Here is a 15,983-nt window from a genome sequence, read left to right as displayed (position 1 = left end):
ACAGATTAATGAAAATACAATACATTCTGATTTTGAATCTTATAGTTCAAGTAAACAATTTATTTTTATTTTTATTTTTCATTCCTATTTTGCCCATTCTAATTCATTTTCATTCTAATTCAAGCTCATTCCAATTATCAATTGATAAAAATACCATGAGTGTTAGCAATCATCTAGAAATGAGAGCAAAATCATAAGAAAGTGTTAAGAAAAAAAAGAAAATTGATGGGAAGAGACGAGATTCCAAATCATATGACACATGTGACTTCAGCGAGCGGAAGTATGTATTTAGATAATTTTGTAGTAGTTTCATTACATTATATTTTATTATTTTTACTCAAATTTATTCGAAGGGTATTATCGTCTTTTCAATCCATTCCAAGTCTAAGGCTTTGAACAAATTGTATGAAGTATGAACCACACCTATTTTTACAAAATCAAAATTTCTTCGGTTAGGTATCTCAATTCACGCATTTTATAATACATTATTTTCCATGAAAACAATAAACTGGCGTAAGAACGGAAGACAAAAAGCAAAATTATAAGCAACGTGTCAAATTTGGAGGCCACCTTACATCAACCGTGGAAGGTAACTGGCCCCACGTTCGCGCCATTTCCACAACAATCATCTACGTGGCATTATCCCAGAATAAACGAAGCCATCAAAGCATCACTTCTTTCTCCAAGAACAGGATCGCAGTCTCTTCTTATTTAATTAAAGCTTGGGGTGCTTCTCAAGGTCGAAGTCAAAAGCAGAGATCAAAAGCAGGTAGCTAGCAAGCAAAGCAAGAACCAAATATGGCAGTTTTTGAAGAGATCGTTGATGAAAATGGTGTCTACAAATTCTTTTACGACGGTGTATGGAGAAAATCATCTTCTGGCAAATCAGTTACCATCATCAATCCCACTACTAGAAAACCCCACTTCAGAGTTCAAGGTAACTTAAGCTTCTACAGACTTTTTTTTTTTTTTCAAATATTTTAGTTGGAAACCCGGTTTTCTTGTCCCTCTGGTTAAGCTAATTGGGTGTAAGAATTTGACAGCTTGTACTCAGGAAGAGGTGAACAAGGTCGTGGAAACAGCAAAGTTAGCACAAAAATCATGGGCAAAGACTCCACTGTGGAAGCGAGCAGAATTGCTTCACAAGGCAGCTGCAATCTTAAAAGAGCAAAAAGCTCCCATTGCTGAGTGCCTTGTTAAAGAAATAGCTAAACCTGCTAAGGATGCAGTCACCGAAGTAAATACAACTAACAATTTTTGTTTTAAATCTTTTTCTTTGCAAGAGTTACTTTGCTGTGAATTGAGTTTTATTTTCTTTGCCCTTGATTAATTAGGTAGTGAGATCTGGTGATCTGGTTTCATATTGCGCTGAGGAAGGTGTTAGAATTCTTGGGGAAGGGAAATTGTTGGTCTCTGATAGTTTCCCTGGAAATGAGAGAACTAAATATTGCCTCACTTCAAAGGTAACTTCACTGCTTCCTTTCTGAAATTTTTTTACAAATTAGTCTTAGTGTAAGCAAAGGCTTTGTTTGGTATCCTGATGCGGCTAAAACAAAAGGAGCTTTGTGTTGTTTTGTGTTGTGTGGCTGCTGCTGATGTAGGCATTTGAGAGAGTTGTTCATTATGCAACTTTCTCATAAAGAACAAGGTTCTTTTCACTGTTTTCTAAGAGGAATATTACAAGGAATATCCATGGAGTCATTGACCAGGGACTTTTATTATAGACATTGCAAACCTCTTAAACAACAACACCTATGTTCAGGATATATCACATTTTTGGAACAAATGCTGAAGAATCAAGAATGTGTTCATTATGCATGCATGTAACATGTCTAAGCTGCAAATGGATCTAAAAAGATATGTATGTATGGGTAACAATAAGTATTACAAAAAATTGAAAGAATGAACGGAGAGCCACATGTCTAAGTAGCGGATGTCAACACTTTGCTTCTGTCAGTTTTGGACACAGATTAATATAATTTTTTAAATAATAGTTGAAATGGAAACATCTAATGTAACAGGAAAGCTTATGCTTTTTGGTTTTGCCAGTACCCTGACTAACTCATAACTTGTGATACCATCAGAAAATTCATTTCTAGCTCCCCTGCCCCAATCCTCGTTTGTGGATTAATTGGTGTCTCTCTGTATAATTTTCATCATCTTGTGACATTGATTGAAATTCCTGCTCTGTAAGTAACTTGCAAGAATGGTGCAGTTACTCTGTATGTTGTTTATGGATGATTTATTTGGACTTGCACCTTTTGCAGATACCCCTGGGTGTTGTTTTAGCCATTCCACCATTCAACTATCCTGTTAATCTCGCTGTTTCAAAAATTGCTCCGGCACTCATTGCTGGAAATTCCATTGTGCTCAAGCCTCCAACCCAGGTAAGGTTTCAAACCGATGATCTAATTTACCAATTTCCATCCTATATCTGGTTTCCACCAAAATGTACTTCAGTTTAGCTGATTTTTAAGTTCGGGCAGTTCTAGCAGTAATGATTTTATTGCTGGGCAGGGTGCTGTGGCTGCACTTCACATGGTACATTGCTTTCATTTGGCCGGTTTTCCTAAAGGTCTAATTAGTTGTGTCACTGGAAAAGGTTCTGAGATTGGTGACTTCCTCACCATGCATCCCAGTATCAATTGTATTAGGTAACTATTAGATGTTTCAAGATCTTATTACTACGTAGTTTCAGTTTTCATTGCTTATCATTCATTTTTGTATTGCTTTTTTATGATTTTTTATTATACCCTGTGAAAGAAAAAAGGGAAAAGGGATAAATGTCCTCCCATCATAAAGCCAAAAGAGTCATGTTCTAGATTTTACTAATCTTTGCTTCTGGAATTGGAATTTACATGAATTTCAAGAACCCCTTGTAGCTTACAGATCGATCATCGACTAATAAGCATACATGCTCAGCTTCACAGGTGGGGATACTGGAATTTCAATCTCAAAGAAGGCAGGCATGATTCCTCTTCAGATGGAACTTGGTGGAAAGGATGCTTGTATCATACTTGAAGATGCGGATTTGGATTTGGCTGCAGCCAATATCGTTAAAGGAGGCTTTTCTTATAGGTGAATTGCGACCATCCATCAATTATAAGATCTTCCTTTGTGATCTAATAGATGGCCTGTTTTGTGGATTAAGTCATGTTTTTATTTTTTGTGGCGTGCTTGATCATTTTACATCACTATCATTGTTTTTTCCCTTTTTTGTTATTGAGTTCTTTAAAAAATGTCTGGTAAATAACCATTCAATCATTTCGACAGTTTTGTCTATGAAGTTTTAGTAATAAATATGTTTGATTATGTTGATAATCCTCTCTGCCAGTGGTCAAAGATGCACAGCCGTGAAAGTTGCCTTGGTCATGGAATCAGTAGCCGACACTCTTGTGGAGAAAGTAAAAGCTAAAGTTGCTAAACTGACGGTTGGTGCTCCTGAAGATGATTGCGATATAACCCCGGTTGTTACAGAGTCGTCTGCTAACTTTATTGAAGGGTTGGTTATGGATGCTAAGCAAAAGGCCGCAACATTTTGTCAGGAGTACAAGAGGGAGGGCAACCTCATATGGCCTTTATTGTTAGATAATGTCCTACCTGATATGCGGATAGCATGGGAGGAGCCATTTGGTCCTGTTCTGCCAGTTATTAGGATAAACTCGGTCGAAGAAGGAATCCACCATTGTAATGCTAGCAACTTTGGTCTTCAGGTAACATATATCTTATTTTGCCAACCATCTGCAAAACTACCAGCTTGAAGTTCATGGAAAGTCAAATGTGTATTGCTACTTAAATTACTACTGACCGCTGTGATCAATTGTGCTCAAATTTCATTTTTCAGGGATGTGTATTTACTAGGGATATAAACAAAGCAATTTTAATCAGTGACGCGATGGAAACAGGAACGGTTCAGATTAATTCAGCTCCGTCTCGTGGACCTGATCATTTTCCTTTCCAGGTTAATCTTTATTAGAGTGCCGTACTTACAAATTGCTATTCAAGTATTCAACCTCAAACCGTATAAACTGTTAAGCCATTGACTCAACTTATTGAGCATTTTTCAATCCGTATAAACTGTTAAGCTATTGACTCAACTTATTGAGCATTTTATGGCGGCAGGGCTTAAAGGACAGCGGAATTGGTTCACAGGGAATCACCAATAGCATCAATATGATGACGAAAATCAAGAGCACTGTAATCAATTTACCAACCCCGTCTTACACCGTAGGTTGATGATAATTAATAGGAGCATCGAGCTACGCTCACCTTATAGAGTACATGTTATCTATCTACCTAGAGTATATAACTGGCAAAATAAAATCACTGTATGTTATCTTCCTTGCCTTCACGGGCAAGTAATCGGCACTTGCATGTACCCACAAGTTTCTTGTGGTTATCTTATTGTTTAAATTGGCTCTGGTTATATAAGTAAAGATGATGGAGTGTTATTTGATTTTTTTTTTTTTCAAATTGAATTTATGGTAAGGTATTTGTAATTATAGCTGCCCTACTTTATTGGGATTCTTTCCATATGTAACAACACCATGCAGGGATAAGATCATTGAGGAAACAAAGGTTATGGATGTAAATACATTATATGTTATTGAAAAGGCAATTATTTGTTGGGCTTTCTTCAACATACCATTTAGGGGCATGTATCAATTATAACAGTAATCTTTTATAATTTGGTTTGAGATTTATGAGTTGCATGTTTAATAAAAAAAAATTAGAAAATATTTCATGCATCCAAAGTAATACGTACAACCGGTAGATTTGAGATTTGCATACATTTATATATTAGAACAACATTTTCAAAATAATAATTATAATACAAACAGTAGTTTAATTTAATGTAATTACAAATTTATTTAATATTTTTTTCAACGTAAATACACATATGACAGTGATACTTTTTATTTATGATTTTTTTTTGCTTGTTTTGTTTTATGTCCTTAAATGTAAATACATATATGGTCATTGGACGATATACATAGTATTCAATTTCACATTTAATAACGTGCTTATCTCTTCATCCTCTCAAATTGATTAAATTTTTAATAAAGGGATGAAATATACCATAAAGTATGGCGAATTTACGTATTCTCTAAAACATATATGTATGTGTGTGTGTCTATATTAATATATATATTTCTCACGTTTTCTACAATATGATTTTAAGATTTTTAAGTGCTCTAAAATATAGCAGACATATTGAAAATATAAAAGAAAAATTTTGGGGCATGCTTTATACGTCTTAAGGTTTTATTATATGATTTATATAATTTGTTGATATGTAATTAAATTATTAAGAAAATATTGTACTGTCCGTCAAAATCCCTCTCAAAATTAGAAAAGAAAAAGGCCAATTAAAAAATCAAGCGGTCGAGAGTATGTCCACGTTGAACCCACAGTCATGAAAATCCGAAAGCGGATTTGAAACCCCATATTTAACTGGAGCTCATAAACACGGCGGTATCCGAGCAAGGACTTTGCTGGATTCTCCTTTAAAGCGCACGAATAATAAATTTTCGTTTACCAAAACACCCCCTTCAGAAAGTATAAGAGACGCGAAAAAGATCCCTGTTTTTATATTGTTATTTTATTTATAAATATTTTCAAAGTCTAACGAAATTAAAAAAAAAAAAAAAAATACACACACTCGTTCTCTCTCTCTCTCTCTCGCTCTTTCTAAGCAAAAACAAAGACGAGAGAAACCCTAACTTTCTCTCTCTAAATTTCTCGTTCGAATCTCGCTTTTGAATCTTCAATTCTTTGTTTCCGTGTCGTTTTCTAGGCTTTCAATGGTGTGAAATCGAAGTTCGAGCGTCTGAAATCGAAGGATCTATTGGTGTTTTCGTACAGAGAGAAATTATGGCTTCGTCTGATAAGGAGCTCGAGCAACAGCTCATGGACGCTGGAAATAAGCTTCTAGAACCTCCAGATTCCGTTGATGAACTCCTTCCTCTTCTTGATGTAAGCTTTACTCTATTTATTCCATATTTGAAAAATTTAATGTCACGTATATTGTTGCTTATATTAGTTTTTATATTATATATATATTATTTGAAATTATTTATGATGTTTTTAGTAATTGCGAAGCTTATGTGATGCATGTTGAGTGTCCTTTTACGAGCTATATTGACTTCATAGTAATGTTGTTGATGTTTTTATTTTTAAAACGTTGCATTTGCCTTGTTTGTGTATCGCTTGATTGAGCTTAGCGCACAGATGGCAGTGCTTATGTACATACTGCTATAAGTTTGTGGAATTTACAACATGTGAAACTCAGTGGACTCTGTACACATGTCTTGAAAAAGCAGCTTGTGGAAACCAGTGTCCTTTCTTTCCCTTTTTTTTCCCCCCTTTGATGATATTATGAGATAGGTAACTTGTTGGACAAGTTGGTTTTGAATTTAGTTTAAAGAGCTCCTTTTTGCTATTGGACTTCTGGGAAGTTCTCATGTGTTTGAATTGCGCGCGAATATTTGAATGAGTTCATGAATGGACATTTAGATATGCGAGGGAAAATTTTGAATTAAACGAGGGCATGAATGGCTTTTTCCATCTCTATTTATGGAATTTCATATATATATATATATAAACAGTGTTTGGTTTGATGTCAGTGTTGAATGATGTAATTAGGAGCATCCATTATGTTTGCATAGTTAATTAAACGCAGATGACGTGCGATATCAGGATCTGTTGACAAGATCGTTTTTATGTGAGTGGTTTCCAGAAATGGGAAAATTGATTGCCGGCTAACATATCTGATTTCATTTACATAAATTAATTACATTAGCTGTGGGTTTTGTCAGAGAAGATAAGATATTTAATGAATAATTTCTTGCTGTCGCTGTTTTCGGGTTTTTCCTGGAGGGATTATGGTTTTAAGGGTTCAGTAGATTTTGTTGTAAAACTTTCCCAGATAAGGATTAATTGGGATTATTGTGAACAACTGATTGCGTACCTTTTCTTTCGTTGTGCTTTTATTACATAGAAGGTTTTTATGCGAATTAACAAACTTGTTCCATAAATGGTGGTTTTTCAAAAACGAGCTGAGACGAGTTGTTACTTTCCTTTTCATCCATTCCGAATGACTTCACTTAATTCCCAGCCTTTGTTTTTACCTTCCGAATGTAGCAAGTTGAGAGTTATCTGTCTAGGGTGGAACAGTCACCTACCAAGTCAATGCAAAATGCACTCACTCCCTCGCAGAAAGCATTGGTTGCGGACCAACTTTTTGGGCATTCAGATGTTGATGTGAAAGTTGCAGTGGCTGCATGCATCAGTGAGATAACAAGAATAACTGCACCAGAAGCTCCTTATGAGGATGACCAGATGAAGGTACACTGCGGGGCATGGATTTCTATAGAATCTTTACACAGTTAGCTGTCTTGTATTGCCCTTTCATGCATGTTGTTGGCATTCACAATTCCTCAATTCTTTTTTCCCCCTTTCCCCCTTGTGCTTGTTTGCAGGAAGTCTTTCAATTGATTGTATCATCTTTTGAAAATTTGTCTGACAAATCAAGCCGCTCGTATGCTAAGAGAACCTCAATCCTTGAAACTGTTGCCAAGGTCAGGTCGTGTGTTGTTATGTTGGATCTTGAATGTGATGCACTGATTATCGAGATGTTCCAGCATTTTCTTGAGGCAATAAGGTATGAAAAGAATGTCTTTGGTTGATAGTCACCTTTGCCCATGCTGATGTTTTCTCATTTATTGATGTATATTTTATGTGGAAAGGGCCTATTGAATGATTCTATCCCGCATATTTCTTTAGTGTTAGCTTAATATCTATAATTGGTGAACAATTGAGAGCACTAGTTTTGAGATATGAAATGCATGTTCTGATGGTTTCTTTTGTTCTTTCTTAAGGGATGACCACCCTGACAATGTCTTTTCGTCCATGGAGACAATTATAAGTCTTGTCTTAGAAGAAAGTGAAGATATACCTCTGGAGCTACTATCTCCAATATTAGATTGTGTGAAAAAGGACAATGAGGTCAGTAATCATAAATATAATGATTTGTGTTAATAGTTTGTCTTCCATTTTTGTGATTTCTTAAGGTATTTTTAATATTTTCAGGAAGTGTTACCTATTGCTCGGAGGTTGGCGGAGAAAGTACTTCAAAGCTGTGCAGCAAAGGTTAAACCATACTTGTTGCAAGCAGTAAAATCCTCAGGCATCTCTTTGGATGATTACAGTGAAGTAGTTGCTTCTATATGCCAGGAGGCATCTGTTGCTGTCGAGCAGAATGATGTACATGTCTCTAACAAACATAAGGTGAAATTATTAAGAGTCACAGGAGAACGTATATGGAGGCTTGTTAATCTTGTGCTTGAGTCCAATTTTTTGTGTGCCTATTTAGACTTTCCCTTGATCTTGTGCATTTGAAATCTTCGAAAGAGCCTGCAAAGTAGTCATTTGCTGTCATGGACTTATTGTTTTCTATTGGATGTGGATTGAAGCTTGATTTGATTTCATTTCTTTACTGTGTATTATTTTTTGCAGACTGATGAGGACAAGAGCATGTCAGTGAAGGCGCCAGTGGATGAAACAGCTCAGGTTTTTGTTCTTTGTTTTGAATTATTTTTTATTGTGCTCTTCTCTCTGTTAACCTAGCTCTCAATTCTCTTTTGTTTATGTAATCCTTCATTTCCATGTTTTTCTTTTTTGCACATTTCAAATTGGAAATGGTCATTTATAAATTTTTATAATTATTATCAGGTTGACAAAGAGATTGTCATAGAAGGGCCTTCTACAGAACGAGTTGATCTTGCTGATAATAGATCTCCTAAAGCAATTGTGAACAATGGTAATGCTCAGACAGGAGAAGATGACTCTTTGGCAGATTCAAATTCTTTGAAGAAGGAGGAGCCTGGTAATCTTACTGATCAGTCCAAAGGTGTAGAAACAGCAAGCAATGCAGAACCTGATAGTTCTGTTGCTGATAAAGCAATAACTGCAGAAGATAAGCCAGAACAGACAACCAATAGGAAAGGGAAGAAATCTAATTCTTTGATGAAATCAGAAGAACCATCTGACAGTTCTCAAATTGATAGCGAGAAGGAAACTGAGGCTGTGTTGGATCATAAAAGTGATGACAAGGAGAATCCTAGTTCACCTCATGAGGAGCCAACTGCTGAGGGGGCTGTGTCTGCCCAAAATGAAAAGGAGACTGGTGTTCAGGTTTCTTCTCCTAAAGCAACAGAAAGTGGATCCATGGATGTTGCTCCTTCGTCTCCAAGCGGGAGTGTCCCAAATGAAAGTCGTTCCCAAAGGCATGGCCGTTCAAAGAAAAAGGACCTCGTGCTTACAGAGGGCACACCATCTGCTGATGATTTTTCCAAAAAGGCGTCTGAAGGAACTAGTGATTCAGAAGCGAAACCACCTAAACGCTCTGGGAAAAAGGTGCCTGCTGGGTCTGCTAATGAGGATAAAATTCCCGTTGCAGATATATCAAAGAAAGAAAGCGGTGCGTCTAGTGATTCAGAAGTAAAACTGCTGAAGCAGTCAGCCAAGAAGGTTGATGCCAGCAATAACAATGGGGAGGGGTCCTCCTGGAAACAATCACGTGAGAAGAAAAGGCGGGAAAAAGCTACTCCGGGAAAAGATGCAACAAGATCGTTGACTAAAGATGATAAGGTACTGCCAAATTGACTACTAATGCAACCTTGCCTTGTGTTATTGGTATTCTTCATAAATTATTTTCTAATTTAATTTGCTAATCTGAAGAATTGTTGTCATTTCATTATTGATCTAGGAAATGGCTTCTTCGCCAAAGTCAGCTGCAAAACCAACTAAAGATGCACAGCACTTTGAAGCGACTTCCAAGTCAAATTCCAAGAGAAGGCGTACTCCAGAGAAAGAAAAAGTATGTTCTCTTAGTACCAATTATTTTTTTGTTCTGTTTGCTATCCTATTTTCATTGGTCCAATGAGCTTGTCAAATTCCAAGAGTGTGTGCTCCCGGGAAAGAAAAAGAATCCAGGAGAGTGTACTCCTGGGAAAGAAAAAGAGTGGCCTTTTTTTCTGATCTGTTCTTTTGTGTTTAGCTCTATGATATTTTGGTTGCATATTATCATTTGCCTGGTGGGGGAACCTTCTTTAGAAAATTTGCATTTTGTGACAGTATCCTTCTTCTTTGCACCATATTTCTATTAAGTGGATCGAAGTCCTCCTTACTTTGAATAACTGTGAGTGCTGGTTGGTAACAAGCATGTGCATTGTGATGTGGTTGCATTTTGTTAGAGTTGTATATCTTTTTTTTTTTTTGGGGGGGGGGGGGGGGGGAACTTCTATGTATAAAGTGTTAGTAATGATACAGCTTCTCTTTGCAATTTTATTTTTGTATTATCTGAGATTCACTATTTGAATAATTTTCGCTGGCGATACCATTTATGGTTGTTGGGATATCATCAATCAAGTTAAATCTTCTTAATAAGGTGGTTGCTGGTATTGCACTCGATTGTGTTATATTGGTTAGGTTTCTTTTCCCTGAAGAATTGCACCTTTTCTAACCATGGTCTGGGAATTGAGATGTGTATTATGCTACTGCCTGATATCTGCTTTTACCTTTTCACTTTCTTAGTTGATTTCTTATGAAGTGATTGTTTCAGGCTTCTGATACTGAAGATCTTGGAGAGAATCTGGTTGGTTCAAAGGTTAAAGTTTGGTGGCCGAAGGATCGCATGTAAGTATTAATGATATTTCCTCTTCAGTAATTTTTTTTTCCTTTTGGTGAAATTAGTGTTTGTTTTATTTGGTTGTACTAAAACCTTAATGCCGGCTTTTTATGAAGCTCTCTGTTATTTAATAATGTTTTCTCAAATGTTCTATTGCAATGCTTGAGCTTAGTTATACATGGCACCATGAATCTGAAATGCTAATCTTGTGTTGTCACGTACAGGTATTATGAAGGTGTTATTGAGTCATTTGACCCTGTTAAAAAGAAGCATAAGGTGAGACATCCATTATTGATGGCGGTTTACCTTTCTTATTTTGAAGGCCTTTTCATGACACTTTTTGGTTCATTTGTCCACCTTTTTAACCCCTCCTCCTTTTCTCTCTCTGCCCCACTATGGGAAACTTATTTCAATTTCCAAGTAATTACTTGAAAGGTGCTTATTTTATATTGTCATTCCTAAATAGGTTTCATATGTTGATGGTGATGAAGAAATTTTGAATCTTAAAAGGGAGAGGTGGGAATTTATTGGAGATGATTCTGACTCAGACGAGGTATGTGGTTGCTTGATATGTTATTTCAAAAATTATCTACAGTCGGATATATTTTGGATAAGAAACTCAAGAATATATGAATGTCTACGGTCATGGACATTTGCTGATAAGTGTTGTTAACAGGAACAAGCAGCTGATCGAGAAAGTCCCAATGCGTCCTCTGAAATGTAAGTATTGTGTATTTTAGGTTCTGAATTGGAACTGCTTCTTCTAGTTTTCAAAAGTGAGATGTTCCCAAAGTTATTTATGAGCTTCTTGTCATATGGACATAATTATGTTCCCCAAGTGTCGCAACCCAAATTGACCTTTTGTTTTATTTTATTTTTTTAATTTTTTGGTAGTGATCACCTAGCATCTAGTTTGGGATGGATTGGCAGTATTTCTGAGATTTTTTTTTTTTTTGGACGCTGGGATAGTTGGATCAGCTGACCGATTGTGTAACCTCCTTTTAGTTGATTTATATCCACTGTTACCAATAAATAAGGATTTTCAGCTTTCTGCTATTTTGCACTATACCTTCTTGAAAAAAGTTTTAAGCAAGGGGCACTCCTCCAAATTCTTAGCTTCTTAAATCATTGTGCTTTTCTTTTTTTCCCCCCATCACTGCTAACGGCTCAATGAAATGTTTTCACCATGCTTACCCCAAACAATTTATACATTCTTGTCGTTCTAGTCCTCTTGACATTTATTCTAAAGTTATCATCAACTGATTTGAGGCTAAACCCAAACTACCTCTTCTAAGCACGACAATCTACTTCATACGCCAATTCACTCCCAAATATGATACTTAAGACTGCCCCTTCTTCTTTTTCATGATATTTTTTATTTATAAACATGAAAATCTAGGGTCCTTACTCTTGTGTGATGTGGATTGACTTGTGACAGCTTTATGGTACAAAAGCCATTGGTTTGGCTTTGACTTGAAAGCTGTATTCTTACTTCGTCTTTCCAACTATTTTTTACGTTTTGATCCTGGGATGTGGTTTTTGTACTTTCATACTTCCTTTGAAAGAATTTTACCAATTTCAGTTTCCAATAGCATGTTTATATTTCTTGAGCTGTCTAATTGGTTGTTGTGTGGTGTGCATTATCTGAACTCTTACTGTGATCAACCGAACTGCGGAAAAGTGCTGCTATGTTAAGAACTATAGGAAACTGCTTCTGGGTTAAGAGATTTCTTTTTTCTTTTTGTGTTTTTTTTTTGGGGGGGGGGGGGGTGTTCTGGAGCTGGTTGGGTAAGTTTTGTGCTGTCTACTTAGTGAAACTTTATTACATTCTAACGTCTTTAATTCAATTTATTGCTGTCTGATATTATCTCTTTTAGGGAACATATCTGTTCTTAATCTAATTTAACCTTGTTTGTGCAAATGTTTTAATCAGCCCTCTGAAGAAGAAGGCAAAAACAAGTGCTGAACATTCAGTTAAGCAAGGGAGGTCAGAGAATTCAACAAAGAAGTGAGTAAATCTGTACATCCTAGCTATTGGATCAATCATTTCTCTAGTGCTGATAAGTTAAACACTTGATTGCTAGGGGTGGAGGGGCTTCCTCAAGCAAAGCCAAAACTGCAGATTTGAAATCTAGTCGTAAATCTGATGGCAAATCTAAAGATGGTTCTAAGATTAAATCAGAAAATAAAGATCATACTGTGAAAAACAGTACTAAGTCAGCTGATGTTGCTTCAAAATCAGCTAGCAAATCCAAGAATGATGCCATGGACGCCTCGAAGTCAGCAAAATCAAAAGAGGGTGGCAGTGGGACACCAAAAACTTCCTCCAAATCCAAGCAAGAGACGCCGAAGACCAAGAAGTCAAAGCAAGAAACACCGAAGATATCATCCAATGCAAAGGGTAAATCCCCAAAAACTGTTGGCAAATCTAATGCAAATGGAACCGGCAAGTTGAAGTCTAGTTCAACAAAGGTGAAAGAGGATGATGATGTCAAGGATTTGATGGATTCTGCTAAAGTGCCTGAAAGTACCAAGGGGAAGTCATCAAGTCCTTCCAAGACACTGGCAAGTGAGGTGAAATCAGGGAAAAAGCGACGAAGAGGATCTAAAAGTTGAAAATTTACCCTTTCAGCTTTGACGTCTCATCTGTCACGTTTGAATCATCTTGGAACCCAGCACCTTATTTATTGCAGCTTTCTTTGATGCGCTGTGCATGCTGCGCCCACAGTAAGCCATGCTTTTTGGTATTTATTGCAATCTTTTGGGATAAATTCCGGGTCATGGTTCGCATTGTTAGATTTCACAGTTAGTCTAGTCTAAGTTTATAGCAGTTTTAGGGTTAGCTTTTCTTCCTATTTTTGTTAAATTAATTGGGATTTATATTGTCTAAGCCACAGTAGAATACATTGGGTTAGCTTTGTTAAAAAAAATATTGCTTTTGATAGATAATGTAATAGATTAAGAAACTTGCTATCAGCAAGGCATCTCTTCTGATTCTGACTCGAGTCTTGGGCTTCACTTTTCGTTTCTGTTAGATGCACAATATTTTTGTTTGTTTGGCTGATGAAGAATGCATGAAAGCACTCCTGCTTGAGCAGAGTTAAAAGCCCAAAGAAGTATGTAGTTTCTGCATGCTTCAAACTGCTTTCAGAGTATGGCTTAGAATAAGTTTCTACTTGGAAAATAAATGCTGCAAAGTGCACTTGTGAAAATAAATGTCAATTGATTTAAAGCCTCTTGATTGCCAGACCATACGGTAGACCTATATAAAACTGCAGTTTGTGAACAAAAGCCTTACAATCACAAAGCTTCTCAGTCGAGTCCTGATAGCATTCGGATGCAGAGTAAGTATGAAGATGGGCTATGGCGGTTTTGGGCGCGCAAACTGTTGATCGTAGTAAGGGAAAAGGAATTCTCTATTCAAATCGTGTTGTTTGCTGCGGGCCTAATAGGTTCAGTGTTGATTTTTTTACGGAAGATAAAAGGTTCAGTGTTTGAATGCTTAAACTTTTTTTTTTTTTTTTTAATGTTGAAATGCTTCAGCAAATATTTCCAATGTTACTAATCAAACCCTAATTCCTTGAAAGGAAACAGAATTTAAACAAGCCACACCAAACAAAGGTCAACTTATCACTTAAATTTTTACCATCAAGTTACCTCCAAACTTTTAGCATGCCTGGAAATGTTTTGTAAATTAAGGGAAAAGGGCACTAAAACTTCCAACTTTGTCGCATGCATGGAAACGGTTAGCAAATTAAGGGAAAAGGATGCCAAAACTCTTTTTGAGGTCTATTTTTAATGTACGTGTAAATCCCCGATGTTTTATATTGGAACCATAAACCCTCTTTTTGTTTGGGCTGTCGCACTTGCGGCTCTTTCCTTCTTCTTTTCACGAAAGTCGATTTGATCATTGAATAGATTTTAAAAATTTGAGTCTGATAGTATATGCTCTACGGCCCTAAGTTGACGAAAAATACTAAACAAAGGGAGTCTGTGTTTTCATTGTTAGAAGTAAATTAAAGTTAAAAGCATAGTTGACTTTCACCAGCGGTTGTTCTGGAGCATATCAGTGAAAGTATCATATAACGTAATCATCTTATCGTAGAAAAATTTTAAAATATATCAGAGTTGTCATATCAGTCACACAATAAGTAAATAATATTATGTTATGTATTTATTTATTTTAAAAAATCAATATGTAAATAATAATTATATTAGATTTAACTATACATGTCATACATACAGTAGTTCGATGTGTTACTTTCGATACCATAATTTTTTTTTCCTATATTTTAACGTACTCTTTAATTGATTCCAAGTGAAAGCACATTGGAGGCTTGGACCCCCTTGCCCACCCTAAAAGAGGCAAATACAATTATGATTTTATGACTTTGTGTTAGTTGCATTGAACTATCATTATCAATTTATAATGTCCACCATCAAATTGTAGCAATCATTTTGTTAACAAAAGCGCTTTTGCCACTCATTATATTGCTCGCGCCCGTGCATGCATCAAGTTTTCAACTTGCTTCCCCTTTGGTCTTTATTAAACTTTTTTTTTGGGATAAATTATAAGGTGGTTACAACATTTCCAAAAAAAAATTTAAAATAAAATTTTATTTTTTATTTAAAAAGCCACGTTAATAATATGAGTTTTAAAAGAACCTTTAAACGAGATTCTTCAATTGAGATTATTCTTCTCTCTTTTAAATATTAATTTATAATTTTTTCTACTTCAAAAAATATTATACTATTTTTAATAATATCATTATTAAAGAGAGAAAAATATTATAACCACATTATTATTAAAAAAACGAAAGGTAATTAAATTTTGTTCTTATTTTTATTTAAAGTGTCTTATAGAAAAAAAAATTATATTTTTACTCTTTTATTAATTACATAGGCTAATAAAAAAGCATTTGAAGATAAATCTTTTAGTTATACTCTTAATTAGCTGTAACTTCTGTGACAATGGCCGCAATCCCACAGGAAAATTCTAGTATTGCTTGCCCACCCACTCGATAGTGTTTTGAGATCTTGTTGTTGGTTGTTGAAACTCAAAATCCAACTATCTTTTCATGATCGGCTGCTGCTTTCTCTCTCTCTTTTTTCTTTTCTTTTATTTAGTTTTCATACTCTTTCCCCTCTTCTTTTCGGTCAAATTTTACTGCCAGGGGGTGACTGCAGTTGCGTCTTTGATAGAAAGGAGGCCTACTGCTTTCGAGACTAGAAGAGAAACAGATCTTCTATCAACCTCCTTTTGTCCACTAGTTTGCCAAAGGCATCTGTTTTA

General features: G+C 35.7%; 2 protein-coding genes across 2 annotated transcripts; both read left to right on the top strand.

The window, feature by feature from the left end:
* The first annotated feature begins 477 nt into the window (after window positions 1-477).
* Window positions 478-4,436, top strand: LOC18053747 (NADP-dependent glyceraldehyde-3-phosphate dehydrogenase). Its single transcript, XM_006450237.2, has 9 exons — window positions 478-937; window positions 1,044-1,237; window positions 1,335-1,463; window positions 2,268-2,387; window positions 2,518-2,654; window positions 2,923-3,078; window positions 3,335-3,713; window positions 3,845-3,961; window positions 4,123-4,436. Exons 1-9 carry the CDS (start codon window positions 799-801, stop codon window positions 4,234-4,236), a joined length of 1,485 nt encoding a protein of 494 aa, XP_006450300.1. The 5' UTR covers window positions 478-798; the 3' UTR covers window positions 4,237-4,436.
* A 1,210-nt stretch (window positions 4,437-5,646) lies between these two features.
* LOC18053746 (muscle M-line assembly protein unc-89) lies at window positions 5,647-13,719 on the top strand. The gene is made up of 14 exons (XM_006450236.2): window positions 5,647-5,976; window positions 7,144-7,347; window positions 7,482-7,663; window positions 7,881-8,007; window positions 8,092-8,289; window positions 8,518-8,571; window positions 8,734-9,651; window positions 9,770-9,880; window positions 10,625-10,698; window positions 10,915-10,966; window positions 11,157-11,243; window positions 11,367-11,410; window positions 12,624-12,698; window positions 12,775-13,719. Exons 1-14 carry the CDS (start codon window positions 5,875-5,877, stop codon window positions 13,304-13,306), a joined length of 2,760 nt encoding a protein of 919 aa, XP_006450299.1. The 5' UTR covers window positions 5,647-5,874; the 3' UTR covers window positions 13,307-13,719.
* The last annotated feature ends 2,264 nt before the right edge of the window (window positions 13,720-15,983 follow it).

This window comes from Citrus clementina, unplaced genomic scaffold, assembly GCF_000493195.1.
Source record: "Citrus clementina cultivar Clemenules unplaced genomic scaffold, Citrus_clementina_v1.0 scaffold_1, whole genome shotgun sequence".
Classification (NCBI taxonomy): Eukaryota; Viridiplantae; Streptophyta; class Magnoliopsida; order Sapindales; family Rutaceae; genus Citrus; species Citrus x clementina.
Note: the sequence above shows the minus strand (reverse complement) of the source record. Positions and strands in the feature narration are given on the sequence as shown.

Excerpts from the sequence above, each read along its gene's own strand:
- LOC18053747 (XM_006450237.2), top strand. The coding sequence starts at position 799 with ATGGCAGTTTTTGAAGAGATCGTTGATGAAAATGGTGTCTACAAATTC. Across the intron at positions 2,388-2,517 it reads TGCTCAAGCCTCCAACCCAG|GGTGCTGTGGCTGCACTTCA; the intron begins GTAAGGTTTCAA and ends ATTGCTGGGCAG. Across the intron at positions 2,655-2,922 it reads CCCAGTATCAATTGTATTAG|CTTCACAGGTGGGGATACTG; the intron begins GTAACTATTAGA and ends ATACATGCTCAG.
- LOC18053746 (XM_006450236.2), top strand. The coding sequence starts at position 5,875 with ATGGCTTCGTCTGATAAGGAGCTCGAGCAACAGCTCATGGACGCTGGA. Across the intron at positions 8,290-8,517 it reads ATGTCTCTAACAAACATAAG|ACTGATGAGGACAAGAGCAT; the intron begins GTGAAATTATTA and ends TATTTTTTGCAG. Across the intron at positions 11,411-12,623 it reads CCCAATGCGTCCTCTGAAAT|CCCTCTGAAGAAGAAGGCAA; the intron begins GTAAGTATTGTG and ends TGTTTTAATCAG.